This window comes from Zonotrichia leucophrys, chromosome 20, assembly GCF_028769735.1.
Source record: "Zonotrichia leucophrys gambelii isolate GWCS_2022_RI chromosome 20, RI_Zleu_2.0, whole genome shotgun sequence".
Taxonomy (NCBI): domain Eukaryota; kingdom Metazoa; phylum Chordata; class Aves; order Passeriformes; family Passerellidae; genus Zonotrichia; species Zonotrichia leucophrys.
The window spans coordinates 7,943,412-7,958,604 of NC_088189.1; the positions used below are offsets into that span (position 1 = coordinate 7,943,412).

The 15,193-nt window shown below is 66.8% G+C and overlaps 2 protein-coding genes across 4 annotated transcripts in view; both read left to right on the plus strand.

Moving 5' to 3' along the window:
* Positions 1–139: 139 nt before the first annotated feature.
* Positions 140–4,810, plus strand: MMP9 (matrix metallopeptidase 9). The gene is made up of 13 exons (XM_064730185.1): positions 140–451; positions 654–892; positions 1,265–1,413; positions 1,586–1,714; positions 1,796–1,969; positions 2,045–2,218; positions 2,337–2,510; positions 2,647–2,802; positions 2,890–3,166; positions 3,291–3,430; positions 3,541–3,691; positions 3,838–3,941; positions 4,222–4,810. Exons 1-13 carry the CDS (start codon positions 311–313, stop codon positions 4,329–4,331), a joined length of 2,118 nt encoding a protein of 705 aa, XP_064586255.1. The 5' UTR covers positions 140–310; the 3' UTR covers positions 4,332–4,810.
* Positions 4,811–5,641: 831 nt separating this feature from the next.
* SLC12A5 (solute carrier family 12 member 5) overlaps positions 5,642–15,193 on the plus strand; it is a 30,785-nt gene continuing 21,233 nt past the window's right edge. For 2 of the 3 annotated variants that reach the window (XM_064730291.1, XM_064730292.1), the window contains exon 1: positions 11,847–12,097. In XM_064730291.1, coding sequence (XP_064586361.1) covers positions 12,046–12,097 — 52 coding nt within the window. In that variant the 5' untranslated portion in view covers positions 11,847–12,045. Of the gene's footprint in view, positions 5,766–11,846; positions 12,098–15,193 lie in introns of those variants that run through there. The other variant, XM_064730293.1, reaches the window with a different exon arrangement.

Below are 15,193 nucleotides of genomic sequence, written 5' to 3' on the forward strand. Positions count from 1 at the left end.
GGGCAGCCCCAGGGTGGCCGTTCAGAGCTGCGCTGTGGCCCGGTGCAGCTGCCCAGCCGCCGTCCTTCCTGTCCTCGCGTGGCTGCGGAAGGCGGCGTGTTTAGTAAACAAGGTGATGAAACAGTTAAGGCAGAGATGGAGTGTGCGTTTCGTCACCGTGGGAAGGGAGAAGGGAGCGTGAGTCGGCGCTGAGGGGTCTGAGGGTGACTCACTGCCCTCCCACCCCATAAATAGGAGCGGGTAGCCCGGCGGCACCCAGAGCAGACAGCGGGGACCAGCACGGCCACATCCCTCCTGTCACCGCCGAGCCATGGCACTGCTCCTGGCCCCGCTTGTCGCCGGGCTGCTGGCCGTCTCCTGCTGGGCAGCCCCTCTCCAGGGCAAGCCGCAGGCTGTTGTCACCTTCCCGGGGGACCTGATCAGCACCCTGCCGGATCTACAGCTGGCAGAGGTGAGGGCAGCACGGCCCGGTGGTGCCCTCCTGGCACCCAGGTCCCCAAGGAGGCACTCAGGCTGGCAGTGAGGGCTGCAGGCACGGCTTGAGAGCTGTCGTTCTCCTTGAGCTCAGGAAGGCAGCCAGGCTGGGATGGATGCCGGGGCTGCTGGAGCCCCCTCCTGCCTCGCTCACCCCTCTGGCTGCCTTCCCTCCACAGCGCTACCTGCAGAGGTTCGGCTACACCACGGAGGCAGAGGCCAAGATTGGTGGCAAGCAGGTGTCCCTGGGCAAGGCACTGCTCAAAATGCAGAAGCATCTGGGCCTGGAGGAGACGGGAGAGCTGGATGCTGCCACGCTGGAGGCCATGCGAGCCCCTCGCTGTGGCGTCCCTGACATGGGAACCTTCCTTACCTTTGAGGGGGACCTCAAGTGGGACCACATGGACCTGACTTACCGGTGAGTCTGCTCTGGAGACGAACCCTTGTGTCCTCAGGGTGATGGTCCCAGGAGAATGGAAAGCCTGATGGACCAGGAGGCTGGCAGCCTCTGCTCAGCCCTTCTCTGAGCTTGCTGCTGCCTGTACAGATGGGTCCCAGTGCTGCCAGGGCCAAGCTGGGATGGCAGCAGCATCTGCTCCCCAATGCCCAGAAGGGCACCTGAGCCCTGGGTGAGGTCAAGGGTGGTGACTGCTATCATCTCTGGAGGTGGGGGTCTGCTCCTTCCCAGAACAGGGTCACTCCTGCATGAGGATGGGAGCTCCTCATTGACCCTCTGCCTCCCTGCATGAGGAGGAGAGCTGGCAGCACTGACCCTCTGCCTCCCTGGCAGGGTGATGAACTACTCCCCCGACCTGGACCGTGCCGTGATCGATGACGCCTTCAGACGGGCGTTCCAAGTGTGGAGTGATGTGACCCCTCTCACCTTCACCCAGATTTACAGCGGCGAGGCAGACATCATGATCATGTTTGGCAGCCAAGGTGATGTCCTTTGGGCAGGCAGGGAGTGAGGAGGGGCCTGGTGACGCATCCTGCCTGTGAGATCCTTGCCCCACGTCTCCTTGGGCTGTGCCCAGAGTCCCCCTGCCCCCAAATGTGCTGGGGACTTGAGGGCTTTTCTGGCAGGTCCAGCTGAGGGTGCTTTTCCCTGCAGAGCATGGGGACGGGTACCCCTTCGACGGCAAGGATGGGCTCCTGGCCCACGCCTTTCCCCCAGGCCAGGGCATCCAGGGCGATGCCCACTTTGACGACGATGAGTTCTGGACACTGGGAACTGGCTTAGGTAAGGGCAGGGTGTGGTGGGCTGGGGGGGTCTGATGGTGCCAACTACAGCAGCAGCATTGAGCTGCCCCTCTCTGACCAGTGGTGAAGACCCGCCACGGGAATGCCAATGGAGCCGAATGCCACTTCCCCTTCATCTTCGAGGGCCACTCCTACTCCCGGTGCACCACGGAGGGGCGCAAGGATGGGCTGCCCTGGTGCGCCACCACCCCCAACTACGACCGGGATAAGAAATACGGCTTCTGCCCCAGCGAGCGTGAGTAATGGCAACCATAACCCCTGCACAGCCTCGCGGAGCCTGGGGCCCTCCTCACTCTCCCTCACCCCACAGTCCTCTACACCAATGGTGGCAACAGCGATGGAGCCCCCTGTGTCTTCCCCTTCATCTTCGAGGGCACCTCCTACGATGCCTGCACCACAGACGGCCGCTCCGATGGCTACCGCTGGTGTGCCACCACCTCCAGCTTCGACCAGGACAAGAAATACGGCTTCTGCCCCAACCGAGGTGCCAGCAGGGATGGGGGCTCGCAGGGGAGGGGGTACATGAGGGGTCTCAGCATTGTCCTGGCTTCTGGCTGTTGTAGCCAGGGGCCAGGGAGAGCCTCACTGACACTTTGCTGCAGACACGGCGGTGATCGGCGGCAACTCCCAGGGGGACCCGTGTGTCTTCCCCTTCACCTTCCTGGGACAGTCCTACAGTGCCTGCACCAGCCAGGGCCGGCAGGATGGCAAGCTCTGGTGTGCCACTACCAGCAACTATGACACCGACAAGAAGTGGGGCTTCTGCCCTGACAGAGGTACTGCCTGTGCTCCCCTTTGTGCCTCCCAGACCCATGCCATATTGTCACACTCCTTGTGGGGACCACAGTCTCTGGATGGTGTGTCCTGCCCTGTTGTGGCCCACCAGGCACTTAGGCCAGTGCTTTCTCCCAGGTTACAGCATCTTCCTGGTGGCTGCCCATGAGTTTGGACACTCACTGGGTCTGGACCACTCCAGCGTGCGTGAGGCCCTGATGTACCCCATGTACAGTTACATCCAGGACTTCCAGCTGCACCCCGATGATGTCCAGGGCATCCAGTACCTCTATGGTGAGCAGCTGCACTGCAGCTGGGTGCATTGGGTGTCCTGCAGCACCAAGATGACCCAGCCTCATGCCCTCCCCTGTATTCACTCAGGTCGTGGCTCTGGCCCCAAGCCCACTGCACCTGCACCTGCTCCCACTGAGGAGCCCCAGCCCCTGCCCACTGAGGAGCCCGAGCCCATGCCCACAGAGGAGCCTGAGCCCCTGCCCACAGAGGCTGGCAGCACCTCCACCACTGAGGAAGAGGAGGAGACTACACCAGAGCCCACAGTTGGACCCATTCCTGTGGACCCCAGCCGGGATGCCTGCATGGAGAGGAACTTTGATGCTATCACAGAGATCAATGGGGAGCTGTATTTCTTCAAGGATGGGTGAGTGGCAGCATCTGGCACCTCCTGCCCTGGTGATGTGGGATGTGGGGGAACACAGAGATATGGGGGGGGACATAGGCTGTGGCAGACTGAGGTGATCAGGACAACTCATCTTCCCCACCAGGAAATACTGGACCTACTCATCCTTCTGGAAATCGGGCATCCAGGGTGCCTTCTCTGTTGCTGATACCTGGCCTGGCCTCCCAGACACCATCGATGCTGTTTTCCAGGATTTGCTCACCAAGAGGGTTTTCTTCTTTGCTGGTGAGCTCTGCCGCCCCTGCCCTCGCCCAGTCCCACGGGCACGGGGAGGAGCCCGGTGAAGCCTGGGAGCTCCCAGGGCTGTCTGACACCTCCACTATCTCCCACTGCAGGTCGGCAGTTCTGGGTGTTTTCTGGGAAGAGCGCGCTGGGCCCCCGGGGGATCGAGAAGTTGGGTATAGGGAAGGAAGCCGGCCGCCTCTCGGGGGCCCTGCAGCGGGGCCGCGGCAAAGTGCTGCTCTTCAGCGGGGAGAGCTACTGGAGGTGAGCGGGTCCGGAGAGCAGCAGGGCTGGAGAGCAGCAGGGCTGGAGAGCAGCAGGGCTGGAGAGCAGCAGCGCCTGCCTGAGCCCTGGCCAGGGACTGGGAGGGGGCTCCCAGCAGCCCTGAGCGTGGCTCTGCTCTCCCACAGGCTGGATGTGAAGGTTCAGAGGGTGGATAAGGGCTACCCCCGTGCCACCGATGATGTCTTCACCGGCGTCCCCCTGGATGCACGCAATGTGTTCCTGTACCAAGGTGAGTGGGACCTGGCGGGTGGGTGCTGTGTGTTCGGGCCTGGGCTGCCTGAGCCTCTCATGGCATTGCTCTGGTTCCTGCTCGGGATGCTCGGGTGTGTGGGGAATGGCTCTGGGACAGAGCATGCCATCAGCCCCATGGGTCCTTGTGGTGGAGCTGGCAGGGTGCCAGCAAGGTGCAGGGTGTCGTGTGCTTGTGCTGCTTGGGCAGTCACCAGGATGGATCTTTGTATGGCCAAACCTGCTGACCCTCCATTCCCTCCATCCCCCTCCTTGGCCAGGCAAGTACCACTTCTGCCGGGGCAGCTTCTACTGGAGGATGACACCGCGCTACCAGGTGGACAGGGTGGGCTACGTCAAGTATGACATCCTGCAGTGTCCCCAGAACTGAAGGCCTGACCAGCCACCAGCTCTGCCAGCGCTGCTCCCTGCCCACTGCTCCCAACCTGCGGGCTCCTGTCTCACGGGCAGACCCCTGGGAGCCTTGTGGCTGTGGGTAGCCCCAGATGAGACCACCATCTTCCTGGAAGAAAGGGGCAGGGGGTCCTCACCTCCTGGGAGCTGCCCAGCCTGGAGAGCCCCAGCTGGGGAGAAGGACTCTTGCCACAGCTGGCATTGTGCCACTCCTGCCAGTGCCAGCTTCACTGCACAGAGGCGTTTGTCTGGTGCAAACCGCACATGGATTCGAGACAAATTTGTCTTTTTCCTGAGCCAGCGATGCCAGGTCAGGCTGAGCCCCACTGGGAGCTGGCGCCTGGGGTCACACCAGGGTGGGACACAGGGTTTTTCCTACTCCTGCCCACTGCCCACTCTGCTAACCACCCCCTCTGCCAATTGCCTGCCCATTTGTAATAAAGACAATTCTTTGGACACAGCCTCGAGTGCTCTATCAGCTGCTGGGACCGTGGTTTGGAGAACTCCCATGTGCTGGGAGCATCATCCTCCCCCAGCCCCGGGGGTGCCAGCACCAGCGGGCATGGGGGCTCTGTGGGGGGACTGTCCCCAAATCCCCCCTTTGCTAAGGACTCTGGATCCCACATGGACACTGGGTCCAATGGGGAATGATGTCCCTCGGTCCCACCATTGTCCACCACCGGCCCTACGCCAGGGGCGGCACCCCCGCCCCAACTGGCCGGACCTCCCAAGCCCTGGCTCGGCATAATCCTCCACCCACCGCCCTCCCCTGCGCTCCACCTTTGCACCGAGATGAGGAGCGGGCGGTTGTCGCCGCTTCTGGCCGGCACTCAGCGTGTGACCGAAGTCCCCGGTGCAGCTGAGACCCCGCCGCGGGCTGGCCCCGTGGCTCCCCCCGGGCCCGGTCTGTCCCTGCGTGGCCGCAGAGCGCGGCGGCAGCGCCAGGGCCGGGATCGTGCCCGAGGGTGCCCGGGTCCGGGCAGGGCGGGGCAGCCGCAACTCCGGGGCTGTAATTAGCTGTAATTAGCGGCCGCGGCTCCGGACAGGGCGGGGGCAGAGCGCGGCCCCCTCCCGTCCCGTTGGGGCACGGTCCCAGCACCCCCAGTTCGGTGGCGGCTGTGGGACCGACCGGGCGTGGCGGAGCGGTCCGGTCCCGTCGAGCCGAACCGAGCCGAGCCGAGCCGGACCGGGCCGAACGGGGCCGAACCGAGCCGAGCGGAGCGGGGCCGAGCCGATCCGCTCGGACTGGAGCCAGCCCTGCGGCCGCGGGGGCGGCGCGGCGGGCGGTGCCGCGGGCACTAGGACCCCGGTCAGCGCCCGCCGGGGCCGCGCTCAGCCACCGCCGGGGCCGGAGCCACTTGTGGCGACGACGGGGCCATGAGCGGGCGCTTCACCGTCACCGGCGGCGGGGGTGAGCGCCGGGGGCGAGGGGGGCCCGGGGAGGCTCCGGAGCGGGACACGGTCCGCGATGAGGATCCGGGGGGCAGGACAGGCTCCGCGGGGAGGGTCGGCGGGGAGGGCCGGGCTGTCGGGACTCCATGGGGGGTGTGGAGCTGCGGTCGGTCTGGCCCCTCGGAGCAGGGCAGACCCCCGGGGTAGGGATGGCTCGGAGCTGCGGGATCCGGAGATGGGAGGTGCAGAGCAGGGAGTGGGGCTCAGCCGCCCTCCCGGGCAGGACCCCTCGTCTCGGACTCTTCCCCGCGGCCACCTCAGCTCCTCAGGGAGCTCCCCCTGTTCCATCCCCATACCGGGGGCTGTTGGAGCAAGGCCCTGCTGCTGCCGGACCGGCAGCGGGATGGAGCGGGGTTACAGCTGTGGGTCGGCTGTGGGTGCGGGTCACATACTGCTCCCCAGGGAGCCATGGCAGAGGGTGCCTGCTGCCCAGCAGGGAGAGGGCAAGCTGTGGCCAGCCCTGAGATGCAGCAGTGCCCACCGGGCTGCCACGGGCACAGGCGCTGGAGCCGGCAGCCATCGCTCGTGGCGCCCAGGGGACGTGGCGGTGGGGCTTTGCTGTCACCGGAGCCGTATCGATCCCAGAAAACCGGCCGACAGCAGCACCGGAGCTGTGCTGCCGGAGCTGTGACCTTGCACCCTCGGCGAAGGGCGCGGGTGGGAGGCGCGAGCAGCCGGACGGACACCACGGCCCCCGGGCTGGGCTGTGTCTCTGGCAGCGGGCTCCGGCCTTTGGGGCCCTGTCTAGGATCACACTGTCGTGGGTGATGTAGGGCTGCGTCCAGTGGCGAGGGGATGCGGGGCCACTTGTCACTTTATGGCAGCTGGGCCAGCTGGGCCTGGCCTGTGGGCTGTGTTGGGGCGGAGAGGACCGTGATGAGCCAGGGCTGAATTCTGGGGCCCTCCAGGAACAGCTCCTCGGTTTGGCAGCCAGTCTGCTGGTGGGGGCCTGCAGGGAGCTGGGGCAGGCATGCTGAGAGGCCGTGGTGGCACCAAGGGACACATCCTTCTGGCTGAGCTGTGACCTTGTGCCCTCCCAGAGGACAGCCAGTGGCAGGTCCTGCTGGAGGTGCCCTGTTTTGTGGGGTGGTCACGGCTGTGTCAGGGTGGCTACTTAGGAGCTCTCAGTGGTCAGGGATTCCTCACATCCCACGTTTCTCCACAGTGCTGGGACCATGGATGCCGCCTCTCGGGGGGATGGATGGGAGGAGGTGCATGCAGTTGCAGGACTGGCAAGGGCTGTGGATGGCAGGCAGGAGCTCTGGACAGCAGTGATCCGGGAGAGACTCGGCCCTGGGTGAACGCTCGGTGTTACCTGACCCCATGTCAGTGTCACGCGTGGGGACAGAGTGACTGAGATCCGGGGGACCTCGGGGCGCTGCGGGAGCGAAGGCTGCAGCCGGCCGTGCTGCCGGGGCGGTGCGGGGACCCCCGGCCAGCTGCAGGGCCCCTGCTGCTCCGTGAGCCGACACCGTGCTCAGGGCGCCTTGTGGCTCCCGGGGCCGCCCTTTGGGAAGGCCCTGCCCGGGAGCGGCCCCAGGCGGGAGGGTGCTGAGGAGAGATCTCAGCCTCGGGGCACGGGCGGCGGCGGAACGGGACCGCCCGGTGCGGGCGGGGCAGGGTACGGACAGGGCGCCGCGGCGGGGCCTCGGGGCCGGGGGCAGGTCTCTGCAGGAGCACGGCGGATCCAGGGCTTGGCCCGGGAAATAGGATCCGTGCGGGCGGCGGCGGGGGCGGACCGGGCTGCGCGGGGCCGCCAGGGGGCGATAACGGGACGGGACGGCTCCGGTGGGGGCGTGTCCCTCCCGGCCCCGCCCCCGCGGCCCCGCCCCGCCCCCGGGGCTCGCCGGTGCCGCCGTCCCGCGGGGACCCGGTCCCGCCAGGAGCGCAGCGCGGCCCGGCCCCGCGGCACCGGGGATCGATGTGCTCCTCCTGGGACCCACCGTGGGGCTGGGACCCCCCCGCGGAGGGGCTGCACGGGGGGCGGCTGCCCCGGTGCTCTCCTGTGGGGCAGCCGCCCTGGCCCGAGAGGGCACCGGAGCATCCTCAGTGCGCTGCCCCTCCGTGTCCCGAGCGGTCGGGCTCGGCGGCAGTAGCCATGGCAACCAACCAGTTACGGAGCCTCTCGTTGCCATGGAAACCGGTCCCGGTGTCACCCGTGCCGTGGCTCTCGGTGCTGGGGGGGATCAGCGCCTCTCTCGGCCCCCCTGGGGGCTCTGGGCTCACGGGGCTGTGGGCCATGAGCCATGGACGAGGCTCTGTGGGGCAGCTGTGTGAGGCTGGCCCCAGGTGCGAGGTGAGGCCCTGAGGGGGCTTGGGGACAGCAGGGACCCCCCCAACCCTGGCTGCACCCCCTGCAGGGCCACTGTGGAGGGGCCAGGACACCTGGGAGGGGATGGGGCACTTGGGCACCGTTCACAGAGGGGTACATGTGAGGGACAGGGGCTGCTCACCCAGCCCTCCCATCCCCTCCTGCCCCTCGCTGACACTCAGGCCAGCTTTGTCCCAGACTGATACCTTGGGATATCATTAGATGAGCCGAGGGTGTGCAGCAGGTAGAGGCTAATGATACAGGGGAGTGGGATGCTGCCAGGGGCTGGAGCAGCCCAAGCCCCATCAGTACCTTCTCAAGGAGACTCCATGCCACTGAACACACCACAGGTGCTTCAGTGGGGTGCCAGAACCTTGCACAGGCTGTGGGGCTGAGTGAGGGGAGCCGTGTGGGGCACAGGGCACTTCAGTGCCTCATCAGCTGATCCTGCACCCAAACCCTTCTGGCAGCAGCTGGCAAGTGGCCGTGCAGCTGCTCCTCGGCCATCACTGGCCCTCTGGCCATGGCTCAGCAGTGGCTGCCTGCAATCCCCAGGGTACTGCAACTGGCACAGGGCTGCCTGGGGGCTTCTCAGCTGCAGGGCCTGGTGGGAGGAGGCTGCTGCTGCTGCTGATCCCTGTGCCAGGCTGCCCGGCCGCCCACTGCCGTGGCCCTGCTGCTGGCAAGACATCTGGGCAAGGGCAGCTGGGGACGCTGCGCCAGCTGTGCTGGGCTCGTGTGACGCAGGAGCTCTCAGCCCTGCCCCATGGCCTGTGCCCTCCCTGTCTCATGGCCTGTGCCATCCCTGCCCCATAGCCTGTGCCAGCCCAGCCCCACTGCTGCCCTTCTGCTCTCAGCCCCAGCAGCTGCAGTGCCTCCCGTGGCTCCCCACCCAGCCCCACAGGACACTGCACATCCCTCCATGTCCTGTCCTGCTGCTGCAGCTGGAGTCAAGTCCCAGCTGGTGAGCTGGTGCCTGTGTCAGCTCTGGGCTCTATTTTTGCCCCGTGCTGGTGGCAGGGCCCTGGCCTGTCTGGATGGAGATGAACAGGAGCACTCCATCCTGCCAAGGTGCTGCAGGAGGTGTTGCCCCTGGGCTCCTGGGGCTGTCAGGACAGTGTGGTGAGGGCACATTGTGATGCCAACCTGCTGCTACGATATTTGGCACACAGCCCTTCTGTCCTGCTGCACCTCCATCGTCTTGGGGTTTCTCCTGCCCCAGCTCTTCATTTCCCTGGGAGCTGCTTGTCCCTGTGCCTCAAGCCCTCAGTGTGGGGTGTCCCATCCTGGTGGGATGTGCACGGGCAGGCTGTTGGCAGTGCCCAGGGATCACAGCAGGCAGTGCAATGTGCTGACCAGCATCTCCAGAGCACAGCTGCCCTCCCTGCCCGTGTGGCACGCTGCCAGGCTGCCCGCTCCCTGCCCTCAGGAGGTTTCCCAGTGACTCCAGCACGTGTCTCGCTCCTGGGAGGTTTGACCGCTGCTGGTAATAGGACAGGCAAGGGCTGTTGGGCCAGCAGCCAGGATTCCTGCCCTGGGAATGTCTGTGAGAATGGTTCCCCCCACCCAGGCTCTGTGCAGAGGGGTCTGGGACATTGTCAGGAGTCTCTGCAGGGGTACAGGACCCTTTGCAGGGATGATTCTTGGCTTGGCCGCTCTCCGTCGTCATTCCTGGGCAGCCTCTTGCAGTTAAGTGGGGCACTGATGCTCTGCCTGGCCTGCTGCCAGCATCCTGCCTGCTACTCCGACTCAGGGGCCACTTGCAGTTGATCCCCCACTCCATGGCTAGGGAAAAGTGTCGGTCTTCCTCTTTCCCAATGCCCTCATGCTGCCTGCAGCACGACTACAAGCAATGCAAGGGCATGGATGATGCCCAAACAGTGCCAGACCTCTCTCCTTTGGACACACTGCACCACATACCCCAGTCAGGGGCGTTTTGGCCAGGGTTAATGCCAGTGCTCTGCTGGGAGATCAAGCCCCTCAGTCTCCTCTGCCTCAGAGACACTCTCAGTTGCCCCCACATGCTGGTGGGACCCTGTACACAGGATAAGCCAATGCAGTCTTGATAGCGTAGCCCCCTGTGCTGCCGTCAAATCCCAACCCCTGAAATGGAGCCATAATCCAGGGATTAGGGGATTAGTGGTCTTTCACGTGCTCCCTCCCCCGCATCTGTTTTAGTAGGAAAATCCCTCTTGTGCCGAGCCCACGCACTGTGGCCTCCTGCAAAAAACCACCCTGTGGTGCTTGGCACTCACCATGGCCGGCTGGACCCTGGCCTGCTGCCCTTCTGGCCAGCCACAGCCCCCTTGGGGGGATTGGGGGTGCCCTCTGACCCCCCCAGGCCAGCATGGGATGGTGGTTTAGTTCAGTGAATCCTGTCTTGCAGCCCCTTCCTTCCAGTCCCAACCCTTGGGAGTGGGCCAGCCCTTGCTCAGGGCTGAGGGGCTGGTGCTGCTGCAGCTGGATGGGGCAGCCCCATGTGGTCACTGCCATGCAGAGTCCTGGGCAGGGGCTGCCCACCCTGAGCTGCCCACCCTGAACTGCCCATCCTCCCTGCATCCCTCCTGTGCCACTCTCCATGGAGCTGGGGCTGTGCTGCTGCAGCTCCCCGGGGATGCCAGGTGCTAGGTCCTGGCAGGCAGGGATCAGTGCTGCCTGCAGGGCTGGGGTGAGGGGTCTGAGCCTCTCTCCTGGCCGCGAGGTCAGGCCGGGGAGCACCCGCGCTGCGGAGCAGCTGGCTCCACACCAGGAGAAAGTAAACAATTAATTACAGCCGTCAAGAAGTAACGGAGGCCAGCGGGCTGTCATGATCTCAGCCTGTGCTGGAGGAGATGCCGGGAGCTGCAGCCAGCTCCGGTCGGGGGATCCTCCCGAATTAAGTGCATGAGAGAGCAGGGGGCTTCAGGCAGCCTTGCAGGGTCCCTCTACAGCCCCAGCTCGAGAGTGGCCTGCGCCCCTGGCCCTGTGGGTGACAGCTGCAAGAGCTGGGGCCTCCATAGACGGCACAGGGCCTGGGGATTCTGGCCCCATTGCAACACTCATCCAGGTCTGAGAAGGTTGCTATGGGTGCGATCTTGGTCCCCTGGTCACCAGGGGAGGTGACATCAAGCCTGTTTCCCTCTGCAGGCAGCGTTCCCTGCGCTGCAGGTCAGCTGGACACAGCAGGGTCAATCACCTCTGCCGTCCCGCCAGTGGGGAGGTCTGGATGTGTCCCCCTTCCCTAGGTGCCCTGGGTCGTTCTGCTGCTGGGGCAGGGGTCTCCATCCACGGCCGAGGGGGTCCCGCAGAGGGGTCCCCTGCATGCCGTGCTGCTGCCCAACCGGGAGCCGCCCCCGCCCGGTAGCGGCCCGTGGCGGGGCAGGGGCTGCCGTGATCCCGGGCCTCAGCCGCCTCTCATGTGCCGGTCCCGCAGTCACAGGTTCTGCCCCTCTGTGCACCCCGAGTGTGTTCCAGGTCCCGAGGCTGCGCCGGGGTCCGGGCCGGGAGCCGGTGTGGGGTGCGGGGGTGGCGGCGGCTGCGGGGCCGGGGCCGGTGCGGAGTGCGGGGGCTGGGGGCGGGGTTCGGGGTCGGTGCGGTTGCGGGGCCGTCCCGTCCCGTCCCGCCCGCCCCAGCCGGGCCCGCAGCGCTGCCCTAGTTCCCCCCCACGCCTGGCGCAGCCGGGAGGCGGCCCCGCTCCGCTCGCTCCTCTCGGTGCCCCCCCGCGCCGCCTCGCCCCCCCCTCCCCGCCGCGGCGGGGGCAATGCCTCCCGCATACGTGATGAAGCGGGCGGCCGGGCTGGGCTCCGCCGGCAGCAGCCGTGAGCCGTGAGCCCGGGCGCCTCCGCACTGCAGCCCCCTCCCACCGGCGCGGGGGGCGGCGCGGGGACGCGGCTGCTGCGGAGCGAGAGCTCCAGCTCCGGCGGCAGCGAGCGGCCGCGGCACCGGCGCCATGCTGAACAACCTGACCGACTGCGAGGACGGCGACGGCGGCGCCAGCCAAGGTGAGGCACCGGCATCGGCACCGACGAGCGGGACAGCGGCACGGCCCGGGGCGGCGGGGCCGGGCGCGGGCGCGGGGCAGGAGCGGCGCGGGGCCGGGGGCAGCGGGGGCTGAGGGTGCCGCGCCGCGGGGCGAGCGGGAGGCACCGGCACCGACACCGGCCGCGACGGCGGCTCTCGGCCGGCGGCCCCGCGGGGCTGCGGCGGGCGGTGCGGGGATGCTCCCGCTCCCCGGCGCCTCCGCGCAGCCCCGGCCGCACTCCCGCCGCTGCGGCAGCCCCGGGAAGCGGCGGTGCGGCCGAGCGGTGCGGGGCTCACCGAGGAGCCTCCTCCCGGGCGGGGGCTGCTCGCTGTGCTCCGAGCGACCCTGCGGGGCTGGCTCTGCCGCTTTCCGGACAGCCCCCGCCGGTCGCCGCACCGGTCCCGCTCCCGCCCGCCCGGGATCCCCGCACCTATCTGCCGGCCCCCCACCCCTGCCTCCCGCATCTCCGCTGCAGCTCCCCCAGCCCTCCCTGCTGCCGCCCCCCACCTCCGGCTGCCGCCCCCCCATCTCTCCATATCGCCTCTCTCACCCCCGCTGCCCTCCCCCCATTCCTCTCCTCTGCCGCCCCCCATCTCCGGCAGCCGCCTCCCCATCCCGGGCAGCCGCCCCCCGCTCCCTTCTCCGCTCCCGCCCCTCACTCCCTGCCCCCCCCCCCCGGGCCGCTCCGCTGTCCGCGGTGCTGAAGTGGCCGCCCGGGCCCTGCTCCGCGCCCACAGGAGCCGTTCGTCCCGGGGCCGAGGGCAGCCGAGCCGGAGCGAGCCCAGCTGAGCCAAAGTGAGCCCTGTCGTGCCAAGCCGAGCCGGTCCGGTGCAGTCCGTGGCGCGCCGCGCTGTGCCCCGTCCCGCTGCAGCCCTGGCGCAGGGCCGCTGTCCTCCGCCGGCGAGGGGCCGCTCGGCCCCGCAGCAGCCCCGCCACTCTTCCCGCTTTGGCCTCAGCCCCTCCCTGCACTACCGAGCTGTGTGAGGGTCCCCGTTCCTCACGGGGCCACGTCCAGCACCAGGCAGCACAGGCCCCGTTCTGTGGGTGTTCCTGCCGGGTGCAAGGGTGGGCTGCAGCCAGGGGGATGCAGTGTGGGCACAGGAGGACTTGCGCTGCCCCTCTGACCCTCCCAGACACTGCCAAGTCTCCTCTCCAGGTCCCCTGGTGGGGTCTGCCACCCAAGGCTGCGCATGGCTGTCAGTGACAGTGGTTGTGGGGGTCCTGGCTCCCCACAGTGGGGCTCTGGGCACAGCCACAGACAGGCTCTGTGTATTCCTCTGCTCTGCCGACCCCAGTCTGTTTATTTGCTTGTTTATTTGCGGCTCCGCTCAAGGTCAGGGCTGGCAGGAGACTTTTGGGGGCACCTTGCCGGGCTGGGGTTGTCGCACTGGCCCCCAGCCGTGCCCTTCGCTGGGCACTTGCCCTCCCCTTGCCCTCTGCAGCACCAGGATCTCTCCCACTCCCTGATTTTCATTGTGGCAGTGCCAGCGGCGTGGCAGCAGGAGGTGCAGCCATGCTGGGGTCTGGCAGGAGGGCTGGACACGGTGCCACTACAGATGGACCGGGCAGACTGTCCCTGGAGCTGCGCCTGCCGAGATGCTGCCCTGTGGGACAGCGGGTGAAGGGCTGGAGGAATCGGGGGCCTGGGGGACTTGGGGGAGCAGGGATTGTCTGTAGGAAGGGGCTCAGCAGAACTCCCCACACCTGTGACAATGGTGGTTGCAGTGGGGCGGGGGGGTTGTCCCCCCATGCCAAGGGTCAGCTGAACTCCCATCGTGAGCTCTGTCTGCAGGGACCATGGAAAACCCGTCGGGTAGCAAAGCTGTTGAATGCCAGTGGGCCCCCTCCACATGTCCTGGCTGCTCCAGGGCCAGCTGTCCAGCAACTTGCCAAGCTCAGCGCGACCACTGAAGCCCTGGATGCCACTTAGGCCTTATTTGTCAGAGAGGTCAGCAGTGTCCCCACTCGGGTCGTGCTCTGGACAGCACACGTGAGCCGCATGACAGTGGCAGGAAGGGCTCCAGCCCCAGCAGCCCAGCAAGGGCTGGACCCTCTGGGGAGATGCTGGGAGCGGGGAGCAGGCAGGACAGGGCTGCTGCCTGTAGTGTCCAGGCTGGCACCTTGAATTGCACTGCTCTGGTTGGGGTGTTGGGATGTCAGCTGCAGCCCCACTGCAGGGTGCCATGCTGACACCCAGCCCCGTGGCACTGGGATGCCTGGGGAGCCCAGATCCAGCACCAGGAGCTTTGCTGGGACTTGTGTCAACGGCCATTTCCAAGGCAGGGCTTGGACTGTCGGAGAATCTGGGAAGCTGTTTAAATGCAGCCAGCCAAAACGCCTGTGCTGGAAATCCTGCGCTGCAGGGCCGGCTGATCAAAGGGAGGATAATCCTGGGTTTAGGAAGGAAGAGGATAGGTCTGAAGTAGCAGTTGGTCTAATTTGGGTCAGGCTGTGAAGGAATCCAGCCCAAAAGGCCACTGGGTGTGCTTGCTGGCTGGAGGGGGAAAACGCAGCCCTGGCATGGGGGGGTGCATCCTACTCCACCATCCACCCCTGACCCCCACCCCTGCTCCCCTGCCACGCTGCAGCTGGATTGACTCTGCTGTGACGCTGCCAGCACTGCTCTGATCATCAGTGGTCTGTGCCTCGGGGGGGCTGCAAGGGCTGTGTGGCCTCTCCAAGAGTCCCCCTCCCCAGAGCAGCTGTCAGACACTCCTGTGCAGGGTAGAAGGAAGCCGGGTGGACACAGAGATGCCACTGCCATAGGAATACTTTGGCCATCCCCATCTGCCTTAGGCACCCCAGGCCAACAGCCCAGGGCCAGGCAGTGTGTGTCCAGCCAAGTCCCCTTGATAGCCGGAGGTGACAGAACAGCAGTGTGGCCTCCCTGGCCAGCAGCTCCTGCAAAACGGCAGCAGCTGGGGACATCAGCCAGGGCCACGTGCTCGCCCATGTGCTCGCTGGCCTGCTGGGGTCACCCTGGGGTGCCCCTTGCTGCAGGCAGGGCCCCGGGAGCCCAGGTGTGCTGTGGCAGAAGTCAAGGTGTCCTGTGTACCTGCAGGGGAGCCCCAGGGCA

Excerpts from the sequence above, each read along its gene's own strand:
- MMP9 (XM_064730185.1), top strand. The coding sequence starts at position 311 with ATGGCACTGCTCCTGGCCCCGCTTGTCGCCGGGCTGCTGGCCGTCTCC. Across the intron at positions 1,715-1,795 it reads GACACTGGGAACTGGCTTAG|TGGTGAAGACCCGCCACGGG; the intron begins GTAAGGGCAGGG and ends CTCTCTGACCAG. Across the intron at positions 3,167-3,290 it reads CTGTATTTCTTCAAGGATGG|GAAATACTGGACCTACTCAT; the intron begins GTGAGTGGCAGC and ends CTTCCCCACCAG.